Source organism: Ischnura elegans, chromosome 1 (assembly GCF_921293095.1).
Source record: "Ischnura elegans chromosome 1, ioIscEleg1.1, whole genome shotgun sequence".
NCBI classification, from domain to species: Eukaryota; Metazoa; Arthropoda; class Insecta; order Odonata; family Coenagrionidae; genus Ischnura; species Ischnura elegans.
In genome coordinates, this window is record NC_060246.1 from 165,804,438 (window position 1) to 165,830,247 (window position 25,810).

At 43.5% G+C, this 25,810-nt stretch overlaps 1 protein-coding gene across 1 annotated transcript; it reads right to left on the reverse strand.

Moving 5' to 3' along the window:
- Positions 1 to 1,010: 1,010 nt before the first annotated feature.
- LOC124173248 lies at positions 1,011 to 25,810 on the reverse strand. Its single transcript, XM_046552772.1, has 2 exons — positions 23,503 to 25,810; positions 1,011 to 3,334 (listed from the first exon to the last, which is right to left on the reverse strand). Exons 1-2 carry the CDS (start codon positions 23,714 to 23,716, stop codon positions 2,901 to 2,903), a joined length of 648 nt encoding a protein of 215 aa, XP_046408728.1. The 5' UTR covers positions 23,717 to 25,810; the 3' UTR covers positions 1,011 to 2,900.

The following is a 25,810-nucleotide window of genomic DNA, read 5'->3' on the forward strand; positions in this document are numbered from 1 at the left end:
CACAAATATATATAAATAAATGCTGCAATTAGTTTGTATGGTTGAAATTTATTTAATGAAAAATAAATATTTACAACTGGTATATGTTGCCTATTTTAGAGTATGGAGTTTGACACTCGCTGACATGGGGAACGCCCACGGTTGCGTATACGCAACCCATATTTATGTCAAAATAATATTATTAATCATCAAAAATTATATGTATTCCATCGCATGAAGTCTATTTAAATAGAAATGACTCAAAATTAATACATTTATACGAAAAAAAATCTCTGGGCGTTCGAGGGTTAATCAGATAGTCCTAGGAGGGGAGGAAAGGTTCCGGGGTGAGGGTACGTCTTCACTGTTGCCTAGCAACCCTCACTTCGGACCCTTTCTCCCCCCGCCACTCCAATGGTCCACGAAATATTACCCTTTCCCCCACAGCCCGCGATATTCCCACTTCCCCACAACCAACTGCTTTAATATGAGAGGGCGAGGTACACCAAATGCCTCAAAATAAAATGGGAGGATCGGGTTGATGTTGAGGCTAGAGTACCGGATTTCCACCTTGCGGCTCCAGGTTCAAAACCGGGCAGTGGCCAGGATTTTCGGAGAACCCCCGCTTGGGGGCTTTGTGGTGGGCTCTTCAAGAACAGCACTCCGACCGTTGGATGGGACGTCAGGCCGTGGTCCCCTTGGCGCCTTTCGCTAAGAGCAGGCTAATGCCGACGAAACGCTGAATTTCTTTCCGCCTTACCTTCCCTTATCCTTCCCTCATGACGCAAATGACTTCAGCTGTCGGTCACCTTCTCCAAATACTATTCCTCAAGAAAATGGCCAGTCATATTTCCACAAAGACACCGTCAAGATGCATCGATCAAGTGTTTGAAGTCAGCGTCTGAGGTGTTCGATAGCAGTGAGTATCAGTTGAGGCCACCAAAACAGATTCAAGGACACAAACCCCCCGGCAGAAACATCGAAGATAAAATTCAGAAGGTTAAATTCATTTTTTTTGTCATCATGAAATCAATCACAATTGGGTTAGCAAGGAGAAGGCCGATGGAAAATATATACATAGAATTCAAGGTCATTCAAAAGGAAAAATGAAGAGACAGAGGATAGAAAATAGTTTTTCATTTTACTATTTGGTGGGTATTTTTCTTACATATAAATTGGACCCATTCACTCGAGATCAAATACTGAACGATATCAGTGAAATAGAAGCAATGACAGCAAGGAATGACAGGGAGGAAAACACACGTGAGAACCTACAACAACTCAAGCAGCATCATGTGTCATTTATTTCTGCATCCTAGCGACATCAATGTTATACCAACAAAATCAATTTTACGTCTCCATTCCTTCGGCAATGAAAAATTGATATCATTTAAATGGCACTTAAGAAATTAATATTTGATAAGGCTACATATTATGACATAATGATATAAAAATAACCTTGTGTATCAAAGTTTTCTATCAAACACCAATGATAAAAAATTCTATCAATAAAATATCAACTGGTAAATAAATAAATAGTGTATGACAAGTCTTTGTCCAGTTATATTTTTCATAGCAGTTTACCAGAAGATGGAGTTTTCAGATATTGGAGACAAACCATTTCTTCCTTTTGATTAAATTTAAATGGTATCACAAAGTGGCAATGCCTACGTTACATCATAATGGTAGAAAAAAGATATAACTGGACTTGGAGGTAAAAATGTAATCGTTTTCGATGTGTAATAGCCATCACCAGTGATATCTTTTCTGGCTGTTAGACAATAAAATTAGATATTTTAATTATATCAAAAAGATGACACTGCTTGGGACTTGATAAAATTTGTATTTCACTATTACGCATCCTCGAGAGGGTCGTAGAAATCACAGATATCGAGAGTTCACAACACCAGCAAAGAAAGACACTCCTCACTCCGCAGCATCCGTTGAGACGCAAATGCCACCTGGAAACACTCTCCTCGTCTCCTTACTAAAACCGTTCTTAAACGTCTAAGACAACCGCCATGTCGCCGTATCTTAGGAAAGATGTATTTCCACTCGTATCAACGCAGAAGTGTCCCGAGGCGATACTTGCTGGCAGAGGAACAAAAGAAGTGACGGTCGCGAACGATACACTTCATGAACATAAAAATGGAGGTTCCTACGTTTCGCTACCCACTGCGCATTTCAACGATTGACAAAAGTCACCACTCGTGTCGCTGACGGGCAGAGCGATCCGGAATTTACGGAGAGATAAGCCACCCTCAGACTGTTAACCTTAATTCTCGACGGCGTGATGCATCACATTCAAAGCTTTTCCATTGGCATTTCACGCGATTGCAAATGCTTTATTGCAAAATATTAAGAATAATGGGATCACTCAGCAATACTCGTCGTGCTGCGGATATTTATAAGAAGTGATCAAAATGCGTCCAAAGTGGCAGCAAAAATGAAGCACAGATCACAGACCTCCATCTAATCTCCTTGAGAAATAATATTATCAACTCCCTCCTTCTTTGTGAGAAAATTAAATTGATTTTAGGCTTACCATTGATCCCATGTCTGTAACAGAATGCAAAAATCAATCAGTAACGATATTCTTTGCCTTTGTAGTCATATCAATATTTGCCGCTTGCAACGTATTCATAGCCGACAACTCCTGATGCCTTTTAATTTTAAAATTCGCAAATCGATCGAATTACGATCGATGACGAACTCAATCGCTTCTACCTTCCACCACAGTGCGTCGAAGTCAACGTTCACACGTCGAGAGTGAAACTGACTGGCATTCAACGAGAGAAATTGCACGTTGTTCATTTAGTGACTATGATTTATACGGATCTTCACAGCCCGCATTCACCTTGCAATGTTTATCCAGTCTCACACAAGACGAAGGAGCACCCTTCCGTTCGTCAGCGAGTGTATCACGCCCTTGTCTGTTTGAGTCGGAGGGGTGTGAGGAGGAGCAGGGGGTGGTGGTGTTGGGGGTGTTTCCTGGCGGCCGGGGATTCGGGGGTGGGGGGGATGACCTTGAGCAGGGGCGGCACCATCCGGGAGACGTGCGGGTAGCCGCCCTTCAGGGGCGACGGGGGGCACTGGCAGTCGCACGACCCCCACGTGGGCGCCGCCTCGCTGGGGGCCTGCTGCGGGGGCTGCTGCCCCCCGCCCTTGCCCCCGCCCCACGCCTCGCCCCTCTCCGCCCCCGGGAGGCCGTCCGTGCCGGCCACTCTGCCCCCGGCCGGGCGGCGGCAGGCGATGCAGACGAGAAAGACGAAGCCGCACCCGGAGAGGAAGACTGGGCCCAGCACCCGGAAGTGACGCTCCAGAGCACCGCTTCCGTCCGACGTCCCAGCAGCGCCTGCACCAATCACAGGAGGCCAAACACATGGAGTTAACAGACAAATCAACCAAGCACCGTAAGTCTCTTTGATATCAATAAGATATCACATAGATATAAATAGAAAGTAGCAGCATTTTTTATCACCAAGGTGATAATTAGCAGTTAAAACTCAAATCTAAAATGCGTTAACTTTGAAAAAGTTGAACATTCAATGGTAAAACTGACACTTATGTTTGTTGTTATATATTGCGTGAATCTATTAATTTGAGAGCATGATTACATCCGCACTCAAATTATTGCAAATGTATCATCCTGTCTCGATTTATGTTGGATTTAATGAATATTTCGTGTACATCAACGGCGCACTTGCCCCGGTATTCATTGTCGGTTTCTATGTAGCGTATTATATGCCGTGTGTTGTAAAAGTTGTTTGCTGCTGAAAAGTAAAATCAGTCGAGGGTCGCCGTAGCGCGAAATGAGTGAAGCTTCAACGTTAGTCCAATTCAAAGGACTTAACTTTGCTGTAGCGACCAGGGATATGCCGAAGGAAGAAATTATTATCACTGTCTGTCAGCCACGGAAAGCAGTCGCCAACCAAATGAGGGAGGCGGTCAGCCAAATCATTCGGAATGCGACACCTCCGAAACCAAATCTGACAAGGGCAGAGAGACAAGCCATCGGCGAACTTAGGAAAAGCGACGATTTACTAATATTTCCTGCTGACCAACGGGAACGCAACTCCCGAAGGAAGACTATTGAGAGAGGGTTTGCAGTTTGCTGGAACGCCCAACCTACAAACAACTGAAGTCAGATCTTGCGGCGAAAATCCAGAGGAACATCGAGGAACCCCTGAAGCATTCATCGATACCCGAAGAGAAGAGACGACCACTACCCTAGTCAGCTCCTGGCCTTCCACGACTTAACGGCCTGGCTAAAATTCACATGAATGGGATACCACTCCGTCCCTTTGTAAGTGCAATTGATTCACCAACGCATAATCCCCATAGCCTGCAGCCCTTATTAGGCCTAACTGCCACCTGCATGAGGAAATCCTACCGTTTCATCGAAATTATGCAGGAAGTCAATATTTCGTAAGATGGTCTTCTTGCCAGTTTTGACGTGGTGTCTTCGTTCACCAAAGTACCCATTGAAGAGTCCATTGAAATCATTGATGCTCGGACAGAAAAGGTCGTCCAAAAGGCTCATCAACGCAATCAGATTCAAAGCGAATTAGACAGCGCATTCCTGAATTGCTTCATAGGTATACAAGGAATCGAAGCTCAGTCGATCATCAGGGCGCAAAGCTGAAATGCACCCGACGCTCTCGACCGCTAAAATGAATCAACGCGGAAAATTATTGAAGCACCGCTGAAGCCTCGGTACTAAAAATCATTTTATGTACCGCTCAGCAGTCCTCAAATCTATAAAGAAAGCTACCATTTTAACGGAGATTATTCCATTATTCCATTTCCGTTTGGCCCGATTGCAGAACATAGCGAACGCACTTGAGGAATATTCGTCCGATATTTCTGTCCTTGAGAGAGTGAAGGAGTCTTAAAGAGTCTCCTTGGAGTGGGGCACTCCCCACCGCTGACCCATGACCCCTCCCACTCCTCTGACCCTCCGAACGTGAAAATCGATGCACGGTGAGCACGGAAAGCAGCTCGCAATCACGCTCCGACACGACCACGCTCATTTAGCAGCACGGAGGCAGGAGGGGGGGGAGGGAGAGAGAGACACACGACCAACATCCGAATCCAAAGATAGCGAGGCTCATGACCCCCTCACAAATGCCCCTTCACAATGATGCACTTTTAAACATTTGTGTCATTATGGTCTTGTGGCATTATACTCACAAAATATGAGCAGCATTTAGTATTTCATAGTTTTTTAAATATTTTTATGCGTTCGATGTATTTAGTGATACTTGAGCTTACACCGAGTGCAAACTCCCCTAACTATAAATGTCTCAACTTAGGAACTGATATTCCGCCAGGAATCCAAAACAATAAGTATTTACTTCACTAAAGGCAGAAAAATAAATGGAGGTATGAATTAAATTAAATCTCGGACATAGCATTGCGTATTGAGCGATGCGTTCTTCGGAATAAATAAAGCAATTGACTCCGTTGTGCTGAGAGACCGCAAATAATAATCTGCCTCCCCAAAGCCGAGATTCAACGCATAGTGACAACGAAAATAGGATTACAGTCGGTGGTTTACTGTGTACAGGAGATGTCGATGTAAAACAGAATGTTCTATCATAACATAGAAACATTCTGCCTCCTCTCCTTTTCATTGGTTGACTGTCCACTCTCTCTCCTCCCCACCTTCGCAATCCTTATCCATAGTACTATTACACAGATTTCGGGAATCTTTCGCTCCTCAACATTTATTCAACCATTCTCTGCCTGCCATTTTCTTGTACACAACAAAAGTAGTAGTCTCTCTTCTAAACACTTTCTCGAGTTCCCCATTCGTCTTTTTCTCAATTCTCCCCAATTCTCCGACTGACCCTGATGCATGGGTGAAAGTAAATTCGCCATCCTAAAAACCCTTCGCTTTTGCCTACGCTTGTAGGGTCATATCTTTTTACCCTTGGAAAATGTTGCCATTTTGTTTCTTCACTTTTGCATTCTTTGCTTGTTCAATTATACTTGTGTTCCTTTCGTACAGAGAACCCTTCATTTAAGTTTAACGTTAACTTGAAACTGCATTCCTCTCTCAACATTCAATGGAAGACTAGCGACTGGATGTGAGAAGGGACTTTTAAGGTCCCTATTTCGCCCAGCAAATAAATATAATTATAATTATTGTTAATTTTTTTCGCCAGTTGCCCGTTCCCATGCTAATTTTTCTGGGTCTCCTTTACTTCATTCAAAATTTCGATCATAGAACTCATGCACCAAGTGGTTTGCTTGAAAGAAAATTTGCAACAAATATTCTCACCTTCGGCCGCCGGTACTAAATAAGCGGTCCTTTACAGCGGAAAAAGCATAAGCCATGATATTCGTGTTCAACGCATGGTGCAATGAAGTGAATTCACGGAACTGAGCACTCCAATGAAGAGTCACTCACTGTCGAGTGTTTGACACAGCAACATTTTTTAATAGCGTTACAGCGCGTCTTCGATTCCCAAATAGGGAACATTTTTTTAGGGAACATCTTTTCTCATTTTGAACCTATACAGTATTCATTCCCATAACCTACCAGAACCTATAAGCATTCCATCAGGAAAATCTATATGGTGAGTTCGATCACTTGGAGGCCCTTGCCTCAGAAATAGGCAACCTTCACGACTCATTAGCAATGCATGGTGGCTTACTTTCAGGATAGTTGTAATTTTTCCGTCGGACGGCGACTTCGTAATGTTCCGAAATAATTATTTGAAGTTTACACATAATGATTCGAGAATGTAATGCAACTAGTCCGAGAATCAAGATAACATGTGTTTTAAGGATCAGATTGGCGTATGAGATACACATTTTCGGCGATATACATCTCCTGGCTGCTTAAAGGAAAAAGGTATTACAGTGGAGAGGGATGGATGAATTATATGTACATATCTTGTGGACTTATCTTTTTTAAATGGAATGAAAAAGAGAGATGACACTTTAAAAAAAAATGTATTGAGTAATTTACAAGGCGTTTCCACCGAAAGGTCATTTTAAAGTACAGTGTGAAATTGTTGAAATCTGGTGCTGTATTTATAAAGTAATGATGAGTGGGTTGGGGATGTTGAGGAAGGGTGAGGTGGATTTATGCCATTGGGCGGTGCACTTGGGTAATGGGATGGCTAGGAGTGGGGAGCGAACGAATGCCCGTTCATTTATCAAAGAACACAGTTTCCAATTTCTCAACCGTGAGCAGCCTTCGACCTTTCCTCTCCACGTGGACCCCCTCCGAAATCCTCCTCCGAAATGTTCCTCTTCAAGGAGACGGTTCGCCACATGAGAGGTGGTATCTCCTTCTTCCCAGCATTATCTGTGCTCCTTCATCCGGCTGGCGAAGCTACGGCCTGTCTGAGCGGTGCACACTTTTATACAATCCTTGCATTTTATTTTATATACACCTGACACTTAAAGGGGGTGGATCTTATCCTTCGCATGGCAAAGCAGCTTTTCCAAGGTGACCGGATTGCAAAAACAAATTATGTGTTTATTTTTCGGGACATGTTTGACGAATTTGTAGGATACATCGCCAACGATCTGAATTTTACGCCGCGATTTGGTTTTGGTTTTGGGTGGGGGCAACACGAGGCCATACAGATTTTGAATGGCGACGTCACTATGTTTTTTATATTTGATAGTTCGTCTATTAATTTATTACTGCAGCCATTTACTAGAGTTGTGTGTTTTATTCTGTTAAGTTCTTTTAAGAATTCCACCGGTTGAAGTGGTAGGGACACCAATCTATGAATTAATGAGTGGAATGTGTCTTCTTGTGCGTTGTGGAATGAACCGTGTCTATTGAAATCTTTGTATCACTTTTTCCTGTACACTCCGAGGTCGTATTTGCCACTGTTCACGGCTATCCTCAGTTCTAAAAATTTCCGTAGTCAACTTTCACCTCTCTCCAACTTACAATTGCTGCTTGAGTGCTGATTACATCTTCCCTGCCTCAGCTACTTCTATCTTCTTAAATTTTAGGTACTGCAGTGTTATACTTTCAAGCACACGGAGTAAAAGTGTTTTACGAGTACGTTGAATTTTACCGATCTCCGGAGGATATACGTCATTTGATAAATTAAATATATTTATTGGGTGTAAAATTATGGGGATTTTCACGACACACAATTATTTTTGCGCTAATACGGTAGATTATATTTTTACAGTACTTGTATTGGAATGAAAAACGAACGATTCCACCGCTGAACGGTACTCGTACTGGAAATAAAATCCGGTAAAGAACACGAAGGAGATCGGGTTGACGTGGTAGCTAGATCATTGACGTCACACCCCGTTGGCCCGGCTTCAAATGTCGGCAGCGGCAGAGAGGTTTTTCGAAGATCGTCCGATTCCTGATTGAGTGTTGTGTGAAGGGCACTTAAAACATAGCCTCTGTCCGCTGGATCGAACGTTAAGCCGTGGTCCCCTTGGCGCCTTTCGTTAAGAGCGGGACAATTCCGACGCCAGGTTTCTCTCCACCCTTCCCTTATGCCACAAATAACCTCAGCTGTCGGTCGCCTCCTCCAATACCGTACGAGGAATATGAAGGTCCGACGTATCGATGTGTTTCCGCTTCTCTCCGTCAGTTGGCGCCAATGCCAGCGCCCTCCTTAACACATTCCGATTCCCTCTCGTGATCTTGGGAAATCCTCCGGGTGCTCTTGCCCGCAAATCTTCCTTCGGTATTCAAGATCACGGAGTGGGTTATGGAGTGGGCGGCAGTGATTATCTTGGACACTTCGTTCGTTTCTTCTGGAATCCTTTAACTTTAATTTCACCGCCCAAAAAAGTATCTCTTGAATATATATATTAGAGTGTGCAGATGGTATCCCGGCTTCACGAACCTCCTTGAATGTTTTAATGTTGGATGGACAAGCGCCCAGCCGTACCAACTGCATTTCATTGCGCTACGAAATTCTTTAGCTATCCTTTCGGGAATGAATCTATATTATATACAACCCGATGTGTGACAGATAGCTCACTGCCTCACTGATTCACGTATACAAATTCCCGACCACTTCCGGACGTGCTGGGAAGGCGAAATTTTTACGGGTCGTGAAGAAAAAATATTCATCGGGGGGAAAAGTCCGAAAACTCGAAAAAGTCGATCGGTTTTCGAGATATATCGATCCGAATTAACATTGGAGCCTTATGGGACTAAAACGTTTTCCATTTTTCGCCTACTTGCAAACGTAACGGGAACGTGAAATTTCACTGACGGAAACTAGATTTTTTGGCCGATTTTTTGATGTGAAACATTTTCCCATATTTTGTTTATTAGTTTTTTTTATAATTTTTTTAAATTTCCAATGCTTTTCTTATGGGCCTATCTTTGGATTTTTTTAAAACCAACTTATAATCGTTGTAGGAATAAGTCCTTAACGTATGAGATACTAGATTGTTTGGTTGATTTTTTGGTGTGGTCGCCTTTGCAATTTTTTGTTTAAAAGTATTTTTTTTAACAATTTAAAATTTCCAATGCTTTTCTTATGGGCTCACTTTGGGAATTTTTTTGACCAATTTGCAATAATCGTAGGACCAATTCAATTTAATGCAAGATACTACATTTTTTTCTTAATTTTTTGGCTATCCTTTGATATCCACATGTTAATCAAACTTCGAGTAATTAACGATTATGTATTTTCATTGAATTTGCGACTCCTACAACGTTTGGTAACTTACAACACATCCGCCGTGAAGTTTGCATTCCCTCAACACACGATTTTAAATTTTTCGGAATTTTTTTTTACCACTTCCCGACGTGGTACGGACACCAAATTCAGGTGATTGACGTCTTTCTCGTGCCCCTACGCGCCGCTACCAGGAGAACGCAGAATATTTAATTTTAACGGGTGACACCGTCGAAAAAGCATGCTTACACTACAGCTACAGAGCCGAAATTTTTATCCAAGGTAAACGATGCCGCGTTATACAGAACAAGCACTTCAAGTCCCCCGAAAACCCCCTGTGACCCCCCAAAAAAATAAAAATTACTTAATAAGTCGTATATTTCGTGTACCATTCATCCCAGTTGTATCGTTTTTATTTATTCGGACTGGGAATTGTGTCGGCTATATTTACGCGTCATGTTAAATTATCCTGCCCCATTTACACACCCGCAATAAAACTTCAAATTTTTAAATGTACATTTCTTAACAAAATAGTAGATGTAAAAAAGGGCTTCCAGGACAAGGACACCTATAAGCGATTATTTTAAACCACTTCCCCATAAAGTACGGCTACGAAATTCACACGAGTAATGCCTTATTACAGCGCCTATGCACCGCTATGTGGAGAAAACAGAATTGGTAATATAAATGTGAGCACTACGGGAAAATTAATTGTTCCCCTAAAGCTAGATCGCTGGAATTTCTACTGTAGGTAAACAAAGACCTTTCATGCAAGAAAACTCCTCGAAATTTCAAGTGGCTTCCTATAACACCGGGGTAAAAATTCTTTTTTTTTCTGTAAATAGCATGTTCTTCGGTGTTTTCGCATATTTTAGCAGTAAATTCCCTTCTCCTATGACTCATCGCTAAGGAATTTATTTCGATGATTGTGACCGTTGCCAGTACACTCAAAAAAAAAACCTGTTAACCCCCGGACCACCTTCAAAACATCGTCATAAGCTAAAATGCCACAATCACGGCTAGCATGCGTCAAGATTCTGCCTCATTATCCCCCGGTAGCATTTGTAAACGATGGGGGATAGGTGGTAGTACGCATTGCTCTGTGAGGAGTGAAAACCCTGGCGGCGAAGCTGCCCCCGCCCCAGGAACGACGGAGCCATTCCGAGGAGTGAGAGGCGCGGAAAACCTCCGAGAACCCTCGGGCGGCAAATCCGCTCCAACACGTGGTGCAGCCGAATGGGTGTCTTACGAGGGGGGAGGGCGCCGATAACCCTTGGGCGGCAAAGCCGCCCACAGGCGAGGAACGGCGAAGCCGTTCCGAGGAGTCGACGTCACGGGGGGACACATGTAAACCTTGGGCGGCGAAGCCGCCCAGAGCTTATAAACGGCGAAGCCGTTCCGAGGAGTCGACGTCCCGGGGGGACATATGTTAATTTGGGCGGCGAAGCCGCCCTATCACCAGAGAGATTACGGGGGGAGGGCGCCGATAACCCTTGGGCGGCGAAGCCGCCCACAGACGAGGAACGGCGAAGCCGCCCACAGACGAGGAACGGCGAAGCCGCCCACAGACGAGGAACGGCGAAGCCGTTCCGAGGAGTCGACGGCTCGGGGGGGCACAGTAAACCTTGGGCGGCGAAGCCGCCCAGAGGCAAGGAACGGCGAAGCCGTTCCGAGGAGTCGACGCCCCGGGGGGACATATGTTAATTTGGGCGGCGAAGCCGCCCCATCACCAGAGAGATTACGGGGGGAGGGCGCCGATAACCCTTGGGCGGCGAAGCCGCCCACAGACGAGGAACGGCGAAGCCGATCCGAGGAGTCGACGGCTCGGGGGGACACAGTAAACCTTGGGCGGCGAAGCCGCCCAGAGGCAAGGAACGGCGAAGCCGTTCCGAGTCCTATCTATATACAGCCCTTGTGGTGACTGACTGACTGATGGATACAAATTCCCGACCACTTCTAGAAGTGCTGGAGAGCTGAAATTTGGCACGCGTGCGGGGGTTCCGAAATGATCCGGAGGAAAAATCCGAAAACCGGAAGTTTCCGCCACGTGTCGTCGCTAGGACGACAAAATGGCCGAAATCGGGCTTTTTCCGGTGACCATCTTTCGGTTTTTATTTTACTGCGCGCGAACCGTGCGTGCCACACGAGTCGTTAATGCATTTTTTGAAAGCTGATAAACGTAGGCACGTAATTAAGTAAATTTATTAGTTTCCTTTTGAGAAAGTTACAGCTAAAATGGCGTCCAAAAATTGATTTTTGGAAAAAAATATCAAACTTTCCCCTCCCCTCGACTTAATTTAAGGTGTTGGATAACGAAAATGATTATTATATATGCTCATAACTTCGTCTACGAAATAGAGTTAACAATTTTCTTTCATTGTGCTTGGTTACTCAGAAAAAAATTAAAGTATTCCGAAAATCACCGAAAATTACGATTCCCAAAAGATTAACACAAGGTTTTGTCAATTTTTACCCGACTGATTTTTTTCAAACTTTGTAGTTACATACAACTATGAATTGTCATTCAGAAATCATAAACATCTTGTAAATGATTTAATGGATTTAAACGCGAAAAAATAAAAATGGCGGGCACTACTCACTTTTTTCGGGGACTGGTTTCCTTATTTTTGTATTACTCCTGAAATATGGAGTTCATAGGGCACACTACTGTTAGATATGACAGCAAATGAATGTGACCATATGGTATCGTCATATTTAAACCCCCCGAAACCCTCTAAAAATTAAAATTTGCATATAAGTAGCCTTTTCGGGTATTTTTCGTCACGATTCCGCCACTATCCCAAGCCTTGCCACTCATCACTACGGTATTGATGTCGACGACTGATGACCCCTGGTAGGACAAACCTATAAACCCCCGGTTAACCCACAAACACCCCCCTAAAAATAAAATTTTGCATATTACTCTACTTTTTGGGTACTTTTCGTGAGTATACCACCGCCCCCAACGATTCATCCCCACGGAAATTATTTGAACGGATGGTGACCACCTGGAATACACACGTAAACCCCCGGAATCCCCCTGAAATACCCCCCAAATGTAAAATGTGCCATTAAGTCTCCCATTTGGGAACTTCTCTCAAACATTACGCCGCACTTCCCGTCCCCTCTGAGCTCTAGATCCGGAATATTTGGTGAGGGCGACCAACCGTAAACCATACGGGAAAAATACCAGAAAACCCCCTATCACCTCCTGGAACATCACCAAAAAAATCCTCAATCCCAAGGCGGCGAAGCCGCCCCAGAACGAAGAACGGCGAAGCCGTTCCGAGGAGTAACTGGCGTAGGCGAGGAGGAGCTTCAGTAACCCTCGGGCGGCGAAGCCGCCCCGATGTTCAAGCGGCGCAGAAGCTGTGGACTCCCCTCAAACGAAAAACGGTGAAACAGCTCCGAAATGCCTTCGCCCTCTGGGCGGCTATGGCGACCTTAGACGAGGATCGGCGAAGCCGTTCCGAATATTAAGCGGGGAAGCCCCGGGGGGGCACACTGAACCCCTGGGCGGCGAAGCCGCCCTTCAGCGAGGAACGGCGAAGCCGTTCCGAGGAATGAGTGGGGCGCCTCCCTACCCCCTGGCCGGCGAAGCCGGCCCCAAGCTGAGGTGAGATTATTCGAACTTAAAAAGTCTTCGAGCGAACACAAATATAGACGGCGAAGCCGGAACCGGGGTTTTTAAGGGGCGGAGCCCCTTAACGAGCGCGCGGAGCGTGCGAGTTTTGATTTTTATACACTCAAAGACGAATTTTAAGTTAATGTGGTGCTTCTCGTCGAATTAATCTTCTTGAAAATTTTCAATAAAACTTTACTGCCAGCGTCTGTTTTCTGTTAGATTTTTAATTAATTGATTTATATGTTTTAATCAGATATGCTTTTTTATCATAGAAAAGAAATAATTTTTATTTAGAATGCAACTAATTGAATTTTTCATTCGATTGGATGACAAAATGGCTTCTCGTGATAGCCAGTGAAGAGATCTAAATAATATTTACCCCATATATGATAATGTCTATTTCCACTGTTTAAGAGATATGTGAATGTTCAATCTATTATTCTTAACTACTGTGTTTATTTTTTCTATTGTTGGTTTTTACAGCAAGTTTATACGATTATTACTGTATTTTTAAGAGCTTAAAAATATTTCAATCTTATGATAATTGTACATTTTTGTAATTGGGTAATTTTCCCGTCAATAAACCATTAAACATTATATGTATACGCTCCCTCCCGTCTGTATTTCCGTGCGTGAATGATAAGGAGTACAAGGTTGGTTGTTGCCACCATAAACTCGCTACACTAACTTTTGTCCGAGGGAAAGCGATATATAATGGTCATGATCGTGAACAGGATAAAATATATCAGCAGCCGATACATCAATATCCATAGACTTGTAAAAAGTGTCCCTTATGCGTCACGCGATCATCAGATTATCCAGCTCCCACTGATTACGCCCTGTTGCCTTGCCCGGGAATATATTACGCGCCGCTGTATCTTCGATTAGTCGATATCTATCGATCCACATAAGGTAACAAAACCTCGTGGTCTATCATTACCTACAAGAGACTATTCGGTATCTCAGGCCTCTATTATTGCGATTTTACGTAGAATATTGTTTTACTATCTCTAGAATTACTTGATGGAATACATTTCTTTCCATTTCCTCAAATGAAGTGAAAAACATTTGCAATCGTCACGTATCCTGTCTTCAGCTTTCAGCTTTGACAAGTATGGCAATTAAAATATTTTAGAAGTTCTCCAATTTTTTAAATGGTCCAAAAAATTTGGTAAAAACCCAATGATTTTGACTGAAGGAAGATCTTTTAAAAAATGCAGAAAAATATATCGTAGAAATTCAATAGATACCAATCGATCGAAAGTGATTTTTAAAAAAACATCTAGAAGAATATACTCGAATATAGTGACTTCGAAGGAATTTTCCCCATCAGCGTCTTAGTGAGCACGATATCTGTCACCCGTGCCACAATGTGGCCTTGAGAGGCAAACAACTTGTTTGCTTCAACCCACTATGGACTTCGATAGATGATGGTTTGGTGGTGTAACTGGTAGCATACATGTTTTGCATCACATACAACTGGTAGCCGGAATGGCTCACTAACTCAACGAAGTTTAGACCATTTATTAAATATTATTGAATCAAGATAGTTATTTTTAGTACCTACTGTATTCCTATATGTATAATTGTCCCTCTGTATTATAAAAGTATGTATTAGTTTTAATTTTTATATTGTACATATAAAAAATAAGCATTATGCTTATAAAAGATAAGCAGCTACAAATTCTGAAAAGGTATCCTCATCACAGATTTTTCTTAGAAGCTACGTGAAACTTCTGATAGTTTTGTACAAAAATTCTGTAAATTTTTGCGAGCATTGTTATTTTTGGGAATTATTACAATTTATCACTGTTACTTTGGACCGGCCATCAGGAGATCCGGGATCTAATACCGGCTGAAATGACTATCGCATGACAAGTTTCACACTGGGTGTAAACGATCGTGTTCCTTTTCTCGTGTTGTTTCTGATTCGAGTAGTTCCCAAGGGTGCAACGTTCATTTGCGCATTCTCCGACTGGCCAGTGAGTGATCGCAGAATGACTGCGGTGGCGAGGGAGGCCAAGGTCCCGATGACCTGCTTTGAGGGCGTCGTTCTACTTAAATAGGGAATCCCTTATCGCGACGGTCGATGAGCGAAATTGGCGGGAAGCGGAGGAGAGAAGGAATCATTGGACTAATGGCGGTCAAATTAGGGCCGTCAGATGGAATATCCTCCCACGACGAGACCATCGAATCAGGTGACCTGTGGGGCTACACAACCATTGGCTAAGGGTAAATGTAGAGGGCGAATGTAGGTGACGTCACTACATCATGCCCCGAGCGTAACATTGATAACCAAGGTATTACGTCACGAGACTTGCATACGATTCACGAAATGGCGCGGTCTTGCTGTGCATTTGGGCGACAAGAAAATTCATCTAAGGCAAGACTTTTCAGAATGATATGAAATATTTCAATCTTTTGTATTTCATTGCGATATGAACCCCATATTTCCTCCCGGTCTCATTAATGTTTAATTTCCCCACGTCGCGAGACACACATGACGGGGGTACAAGTGCTTAATCAAGGGGGTACTAGCTATCCCCCTCTTATAATCCTTGCTCTATCAATAAGCCTACCGTTGATATTCCTAGAAATCTGGTGCAATTGGTGAGCCTGAAGAATGTCCATTTGCTTCCTTCCAATAGTTGCACAACACAGGCGTATGCATATCACGCACCAAAGGGTAACGGGGACCCATTCCACTCCATGGACCACCTTGTACTTCCGACGATTCAACTAAAGATTTAACTACTCCAGGATCCTCTGTTGTAATATTCGTACTCCAAGTATGAGGCACAATTGAAGCCAATTTTCCCTGTGTACTTTGTATCTCTCTACCGTAAGCGAAGCAATTGGAGACTTCAGTAAATGCAAAACATAATAGGGGCGGAAGGGAGAATTTTTTAACAGTAATAATTGTGGTTGCTGTAGTGGGACAGGTTATCTGAATAGCTACATTGCGGAATTATTTATTCAGGACGAATTACCGCCTCGAATACTACATCTTCCTCCGATGTTCTCATAACGAGTCCTCAGACAGACCAATTTGGGTGGCGCTCTACGAGGGGAGAGGTCAGACTATAATGCTTTTAGCGAGGCAATGATTCCGGCATTTTTTTCAACGTATTCCACCTTTTAACGCGTGGTAGAGCGAATTGCAACGAGTATTGCAGCAGTCAGACCTCGGAAATCTTATAAACGGAGCTGCTGTCACTAGAAAATGTCGACCGGAGGGAAATCTGTCTCAGAGCGAGAAAAACAAAACGGTGCGGCTCGAAGTCCCGCTTCCAACAACTTCATTTGGAATCGCTGGACTTAACATCACCCTGATCTGTAAGTGAAATATTCCACCAATCGCAGCTCAGACCGTGTGTTAACCGTGAAATCAATAAAAGAGAAGTCTAGATGGACCGTATGACTGCCGATAGGTATTATTATTATCCTTGCTAATGGCTACTTCCAACACGTATTACATCCTTATCCAACTAATGACCATTCCAAGGTGAGTTACGCCTCTTTAAGCTGTTATGACCCAGTCGCCCCACTTCTCACTTGTTCAATATCTCAATTACTCCAAGGTGAGCCCAGCGAAGAAGCTGTAGAGAATGGGTTGTTGAGTCCGCTGGAAAATACATCGACGCGGAAAAATCCAACTGGGATGTCCGGCGACGAAAAGACAGCGGACACACTCGATCACCCACAACCGCATTTCTCCAAACGATTCCGTAGATGAAAAGGAAAGAAGAGTTACGACGGAAATAAATCTCCTCTCGTAATTTAGAAATGCCAAAACGCGAAATTTGCCACGCTGATTCTCACGAGTTGGAGACTACATTAGAGTTATGGCCGACTTACTCTTTCAGGATGAACATTGAGGGAAGGACTCGCCGACGACCGCGCACGATGAAAGGTTTACGGAGTATCGCCGAGAGTGAAGCTGGGATTTTCCTATCGTAGTATTTCCAAATAACCTCGACCATGTAAGGTCAACACATGAAGAACGGTTTACACTGCATCGTCGGGTATGAACCTTGTATATTCCTATCGATTAATTTGCTATGGGTAATGGATATCAGGGAAACTTTATATCTCAAGGAAGTCGATTTCAGGGAAAAAATATTCAAGTTGTATATATTTTAGATGTATAAATTATTATAATAAACAATAGATGCATTTTTTTCGAATGGATATTGAAGAAGCCAAAACGTGCCTTGACGTCACAGGGCTTGTTTGCACGTTCAAGTTTATGATCGACGGCATGTCAACCACAGTAACAAAGGCGTGACGACGAAATATTTTAGGCACATCTTTCGTGCGTATTTTATTTTACTTAGGCACAATCATATGAAAAATTTGTCTCATGAGCTTCTTTCTCATTCTTCTGTACCTCTGCATTTAAAATACTTCCGCCCTTGTTTTCTATGCTACCGTCATAGGGCACAAAAGATGCATGTTCGTAAGAGTTGTTTTATACTTCCATGCTTAAAGTTACTGCACCTGGTAGGTAAATCTTCCTCTGGAAAACTCTCCTCGCCTGGTTTATTCTACTACTATTTCTTTCCTGCTTGTTCTTTTGCTAGTTATACCGTTTCCCATATAGCATAAGTTCATTCAATTCTTCCAGTCTGTGTTTCTTTGTTTCATCCTCAGTAAATGTCGTCCACTCTTTCGTGCTCTGTTTTAAGAAATCTTTTCCGAGCTCTCTATGCTACGAAATGAATTTTTCTCTCGGTCTTTCAAGGATGCACCATCATTTTGAGGTCGTGACACGCCGTCGTTGAATTGTGCCAACGGGAGTCAATTCCTTCGCTTCCGCATTGCATGCGTGTAATTGGCCCTTCTTACCTCTTTTGAAGAGGCCTTTCTGAGTCTAACGGCGGCGAAAATCCGCGATGAGACTCCCCTTTAAAGGTCAAAGGTCGCACAAGGCGTGCGGGTGCCCGTGTATAGACTGGGCAATTCCACGTTCGATCCCAACGGAGGCCGCCGTGATATCAGGCAAAGGGCAACGGGACTGCCCCATTGCTGCACTGGTCTCCATTTACACGCGTTTGAGTCGTTTGCCGCGGGGGGCAGGCAGCTCTGTTTCATCAATGTCTTGTATCGTCCCTCAAGCCAGGTCCCTACGTCGAAGTAGACTTCCAAATCAGTGAGAGCGACGTCCAGCAATAATTATCTACATAGAAATGTCTCGAGTGTAAAAATGTCGTGATGGCACAGATAGTAAAATAAAAGAAGTGGCAGTTTTGAATACGAAATAATTTCGTTTTCTCTTCTTTTTGTGAAAATCACCATTGAAGCCCCAATAAGTAACACATTGAAAAAGACAACCTATCATTATGTTCTTTACCTACGAAGTTAACACAACACTATCAGCTTGCGATATCTCTACAGTCATCGACTGCTACAGCGAAGTTGAAACAGTTTACAGTTGAACTGCTTCAGCTTCGCCGATCATAGATCGAATTCGATCGAACACCTCAATTGATTCGTATTCCCTTCGTAAGCGCTGTCCACATGTATGACAGGAGCCTAATAGCCGACTGCTTTCGCCGTATAATGCCAGCTTCAGTAATTGGAACAATTGGAAACCACCGGAGTGAGAACCTAGGATATTCCTATCCAAGTACTTGCAAACCATCGCGACCACGTAACATTCAGAGAGGGAATTCATCCAATCCATGCACCCGACGACACAGTCGACTTGAGTGCTTTTCTTTGAAATACACCATTTACACTATTCATGCAAACCGTAAGTCGCTTCTTTTCCCCATTTATTCTGGGTTACGAGGGCTCTCAACTGCCGGGAGTCGGCCAAAAAAAGAGAACTAGAGAGGGAGGTGCACTGTTACGAAGTAAGTGCTTAAATCGGAAAACGAGTATTTGCATTTGCATCGACAGCAACATTTTAATGAGCGCAATGAAACTTCATGTGGTAATTGTGAGAGTCTTTTCCTATAACATAAAAAAGAAACTTTAATACTTTTCTTTATGATCTTTTTGTTGCCAGAAATCCATAAATGTCCACATCCGTGTGGCAACTAGAAAATGCTCTGAAATTCCGAATCTGAGAGCTGTATGAACGATTGTTGCAAAGATCAATATAGCTTTCTCGCCATTACGCGATACAAATATGAAGGAGCTCTAATGAATTATACTATTTTTTAAAGAGAATGGACAGAATTCGAGGTATTGGTCTTCAAACCCGGGTGACCGAATTCACGCAATAAATGTTTGCCTTGCGGCGGGTCGGACGTCGACGACGGCCCTTGTCCCAAGAATAGGCAACCTTCGACATTCAACAGGGAAGCCGGTAAGGATACAAGTTGGGATAAGTGGAACTCTAATCACAGTTTCATTCGCCTCAATGCGTAAAACATGTGTGTTTCAGAACTGACAGTGATATCCAGTGGATGCGTAAAACGTTCACGTAATAGTCCATGCACATAACGATCCTTTTAAATAATTTTCTCACACCTAATATTCGCCCCACGTTACATTACTTATACGTAATGTTATCGGATTACTTTGAAATTTTGCATTTAGTTTTCGGATGAGACATTGAAAAAGAGCTACTATGTACTTCGCATTCTTAAGGCCGCACTTTGAATACACGGCGAGTATATAATATTCAGCATGGGAACCAAATCAACATGGCCACACGCCGCTTAAGGAGGGCTGCTGGGTATGTTGATGCAATGTTGGCTGCGCAAAAGTTTGCGCGATTTCCTCTCGACGTGACTTAAGTGACCAGTGTCGGTTTGAAAGGTGAGGGTAGAGCTTACCCCGAACTAATCCAAAGACATCCAAATGTAATAATAATAATAATAGGTATCTCACTTTGATAAATAGCATAAAGTATATCAATTTTTTCTATCGTGATTTAAATTTGATCGATGAGGTCGCTAATTTAAACCCGAAATAAAACTTCATTCATATAGTTTGGAAGGGGGAGATGAGTTACATCGTAATGATGTAACTCATCTCCCCCGATATTTCCATCGATAGACGAATATTTTACCGGTACTGCGCGAGAAAATTCTTTCTTTCACATTGCCTACGTTTTCAGGTTGATTTTTCCCCACATATACCCGAAATAATAAGGCAACTCTAATGAAATCATTCAATAAATCTATCAATATCGAGTTTATACCAAAAGTATCCGACGAGCAAGCATGTGAGTAACATTAATTGAAACAATACGTTGAGTACTGGGAATTTGGAACGCCATTTTCGCGGCCTTAGGCGGGCGTGTTCGCGTTCTTTAAACCATTAAAAATGGAAATAATGATAGAGATAGAGAGAAGTCATGTTTTCATGTCATGATGAAGGATATTGTAATGTTAGCATTGTAAAAAACTAAAATATTTTATCCCCACAGATTTATGTGCATATACAAATACGTAAAATGAAACATTGGCATTCAATTTTTCCTTCCCAGGAATAATTACATAATTCAAGCAATCAAAATCAAAAAATAATTGAAGTCAAGGAAGCTGCAGATTAAGGTCTTGTAGCCGAGTGAAGAAATAGCACAAGCATTTAGAGACCACGAAGATCCAAATGGTGGCCTGACAGGACAACCTCAGCGTTTGCAGGCGGCATCAATGAATGAACGCACAATCAAGGAAGTTAAAATCCTTCGGTTAAAAGTAAATACGACACTTACGATTTTAGGGAATATTGATTTATTACGTCGTTGTAGCTGCAGTAATCAATGAAAATATTATCTTAGGCAAAATTGGGAGAATTAGGGAGAATATGCTATGCACTCGACTCTAAAAATGACAACCACGTATCTTAGTAGACAAAATATTTAAATGGAGTTAGTTTAGAAGCCTCTCCTTCAACCCCAAACCGGTTACCACACAACGAAAGCACACATGATGTCGTGCCCCACGTGTCCCACTCCCCCACACCTAATTCCATATGCCCCCACCTCCTACCTTGGCCTGGGTATATATACCGAGAGAGTACTGGATTTTTCACCTTGAAAATGACACTTACGTGTTGAAACCATGGTCGGTTGCTGAGTTGGGACATATTAGAAGTGTGGAAATTACCATTGTGTTTTTCTTTTTATCATGGAGAGGCTTCTTAATTAACTCAATTTAAATATTTTGACTAATACTAAGATACGCGGTTGTCCCCCCATTTTAAAACCCCGGATACGCCACTGACCAAGCATCCTCCTTTACTTGGTCATCCCTCGTTTTTGATGTTAGCTGAACATACCAATTTAATATAATTTTCGATTGTGACAGAGAGTAAAAAATTAAGGCAAACGTTTTTAAAACATAAGCAATGAATCTATGAACCGAAAAATTAAAGCATTTTCCGTTTCCACACTCATTGCCTACTCATCAAACTATTCATCGTGAGAAATGGTCGGCCGTAACCATTACGCAGATAAGTAAATGGCGTCACAAACTGCTGCCTACCGTTCACCGGCTCTCCGCTTCGCCTGAGTATTGTGATCGGGCCTCGCTTTGTTCTATGTCACCCACATTCTTTCTACCGCCTCCTACCCTCAGAGAAAGGTACTTCCTGAAAATATGATCGAGCCTACATTCTAATGACGTCACCAACTTATGAAATATGGGTGAAAAAACTAACGTTTAAATGATGTGAGAGTGGCTGAACGAGGAAGATTATATTTTCGCCATAATCTTTCCAATGCGTCAATCTACCAATTTCCTTTCATTAATTGCGTTGTAAACGAACGACACCATTTTAATTTCATATTCATCATTCTCATAGCATCATCATGTCGTCACTTAAATTCGTTGGCACAAAGGGAGAGCAAGGATGTGGCCCTTTCGTAAACGCACGGAGAAAATGCGCAAAAATGCAGAAATACGACGAGGAGTCTCCCTCGAAGGGAGAGAAGCGCGCGTGATAGCCACGGCGTCGCCTGGCACGGCCGTCGCTTTGATTTTTCGCTCCTTTCGCACGCAAACCTCGCCTCCAAACTATTTATCATTAAAAAAAAACACCATTCCGTGAGGAAATAGTAAGACTAAACACGACATAGGCTACTGCTTTTGAACAAATTCTCACCGAAGCCGGATTCCATTAGATCGATCTACCCTGGTAACTTCTCTACGTGGATTCTGAAAAATAATCCTGATAATTCATCTATGACGCTCACCTCTCGGCTTTTTTTTACACGAAGAGCAGCACCATTCCGAGAGAAAATATTATGACATGACAAAGCTCATTGCTTTCAAACTTATACTCACTTTATTCGGTATATTAGTGACTTTTATAACCCGAGTCCGAAAAAACCTGAAAGTTGATGTAATATCCTCACAAATACCCTAATAAATCCCCGAAGTGACATTAGTCTCCACCTTGTGAAACCCTGAAGTATGTTAACCGTATACTTTCAGTTTTCTCATTATCGTAATTATCCGTGGTTCCAAAAGGTATTTCCCAGGTCATCGCTAATCAGATGCTCACTGCACTCCAATCAACTATGCTGACTGGATTTAATCCGATTCTGTTCCACGTGAAAATATTCCGTTTCATGCAAAAAATCATTTCGGATTCGTTAAAAATCAAAGCTACGCAAGTTAAATCATATCACAATAAGCTTCCGGTTAACTTAGGAATCATAAATGAAATGACCAAATCAATTACTACGACTTTTGTGCAAATATGTTATTATGGGTTGAAAATAAAAATAAATTGTTAACTCCCGTGGTTCATGCAGCAAAAATTCCATTTAGATGTAAATGAAATGGTCAAAACAGTATCTACATTTGGTGTGAACAGCCATCATAGTAAGGAGTGGTAATTCAACGCAATGAAGGGTGGAGAGAAACCCGGCGTCGGTGTTAGCCCACTCTTAGCGAAAGAACACTGCATAGCGTCCACTCCGATGGACTGTGTGCTGTGCTTAAAGTGTGCTCAAACAGGGATCGGGCGTCGGAAAATCACTGCCTCCACCCGAATCTGAATCCGGACCCACAGGGCGAGAACAAAACACTCTGGCCCTTACACCAATGGGATCCCTGGGGATCCCAGTGGACAATCATAAAAAACACATGGCAGTGAATTGGGCGAATATATGATAGAACAGGGAGGGAGAATGGTAGGTATACGTTTCTGGTAGAACAAAACACTCTGGCCCTTACACCAATGGGATCCCTGGGGATCCCAGTGGACAATCATAAAAAACACATGGCAGTGAATTGGGCGAATATATGATAGAACAGGGAGGGAGAATGGTAGGTATACGTTTCTGGTGGTTCTCACCGTGTCGTTGTGGCGCGAGGTATCCGAGGCAGGAGAGGGAGATTCCGATGGCGAGGAAAGGCACGGAGGCGAGAGCCACGACCCACGCGCGCGGACCAACGCAACCCCTCGAACCATCCTCCTCTTCATCTTCCTCGCCCTCCACAGCTCCCCCACCCGCTCCCTCCTCGTCGTCCTCCACTCCAGTCGCCGCTGCACCAGCATCCATCGTCATGCATCGCCACCACACCACTCCGACTCACCAACGTCCACACCACGAACAAAAACACACCCAAAGCTCACACTGGCCATCATATTCCAGCGGAAAGTCCTCTGCAAATTCACATCAACTTGTGGATTTCACCGTGACCCCCCGACTGCAGACTCCACCAACTTCCACGTGATTCGCCAACAGTGGTGGATCGACTGTGGTCCAAATTCCAACTGGAATTGGCTACACAACGTGCCGGAACATTGTAGAGACGGTACCTATAACCGCAGGGGCTCGACTTGTGCAAACTCTTGCAGTAACTGCTCAGGCGAGAATTCCAACAGTATGCGGTTCAGAAAGACAACCTCACCTTGGCGCGACCAGTGGAACTTGAGAGCGGAAAAAACGGCAGCTGAAAAGCTCACCGCACGTACAAAGATAATGATAGGTTTTCCAGTGTCCTTTGACTGCAGAAAAGTTGCTTCCAGAAAACTGCGCGGGTCACCTAGAGTGAAAATTCTATTGAGGTAAAAATTACAGCATCTCAAGGCAACCATAGGAAGGGACATATCGCCACATTACACGGATGCAGACACCTCTCTTATACCCCTGAGGTCACCCAGGGCGAGGACACCGACTGCATGCAATGCCTCAGCTCACCTCAAATCCTTCACCTGTTGCCAGTGATTCTCGATCCAGTTCCACTGCAGCTCCATGGTAATAACAACGGATAAAATGGAACGCGTTCGGCTAGCGACAAAATTGAAAATGATCGCCAGGCGACCATTCGTGAATTAGAAAAATGTCTAGGAATATGACGAGCTACTGTAAAAAGGCTTTTGATTCATGCTTTGGCAATGACTCGAGTGGCTGTGAAATCAACATCATAATTGCAAACGGTAGAGTAGAAGAATATTCGCCTTGAAATCGCAGTGGACACCTCGGAGACGATCACAGCTCTCTTCTGGTATCAAATAGGAAAGTCCGGGTGAAAGCTCGCAAAAGAATTGACAGTATGTATGACAGCAGACTCAGCAGCCAAAAAATCTCGAAGTTTACGAGACGACCGCAGACTTCCTCGGGATACGAAAGAGACAGGTCGAGACAAGGTAGCCGCAAATTCACAGTTGTGGAGGGATCGCCAGTGCCCATTTGACCGCAGAAGAAAGCACTATAGCCAATTCCATACAACAGCGTGAGCCACCAACGGTCGCGAATCCATTGAGGATTAAATTCCAAAAGGATGTGTCTAAACAATGCACGTGAACAAAGCCGATCAACTTTCTCGAAATTTGCACTCATGAAACCGATTGAGCCTCCGCGTAAGTGGTGAGTCTAATGAGGTCAGAATTCATTCCAGCAGAGTGCTGTTTATACCGTTGGCTTCATCACCAGGGTGCAACCAGTGGTGCATCAGCACAAAATAGCTGATTCGACCAACTGAGGAGTTTTGGACGCAAGTCTATCAGTTCACCAACAATAACCCACAAAACCATCAGAATGGTGGACCCATGGCCTGACAACTATGGAAACAAATTCCTTCAGCCAATGTATGGGAGCACAATTGACAGTACACACAGATGTAGTCACTTTAACTTGCGTACCCCTTGCGTCAAAAGAGAGAGGTAAATCGCCACTGGCGGAGAGTTGATCATTGTCAGTATTCCAAAAAAGCATGCGTCACCGACAGCGGAGCTAATAATTATGAAGGCGCGCAGGGCCGGAATACGCGGGGTCGTCGCAAAACACGGTCACCGTCCAAATAGTGTTTCTGCAGTCCGAGGTTCGGCGCCTCCTTCCACACGACAGCCCACACGAGTTCCCTCGACTGAGAGGCTCCAAATGGGTGCTAAATCAGGTCCACACTCAACCGCGCGAACTTCCAACAGGACGAAGCGGGTGCTCCACGTGCGTGCGATGGTAGATCGGCGTTGCCTCACCCTCGCCCGCGAATGACGGCGGTCCCATTGTCGTCTATTGCTGTTCGTCGCGGGCGTAGTTACTGTTGTTCCGGAAGCATTGGATAGTCGTTATGAACTTTGAGCTTGGTTTCATTCAGCCGAACCCCGCGAATCACTCGCCTGCGTCTGTATGAGAGCTACGGCCGTCGCAGTTCGC

Bases quoted from the DNA above. Each gene is read 5' to 3' on its own strand.
- LOC124173248 (XM_046552772.1), bottom strand. From the start codon at position 23,716: ATGACGATGGATGCTGGTGCAGCGGCGACTGGAGTGGAGGACGACGAG. The intron at 3,335-23,502 runs GTGAGAACCACC...TGATTGGTGCAG, and splicing joins CCTCGCGCCACAACGACACG to GCGCTGCTGGGACGTCGGAC.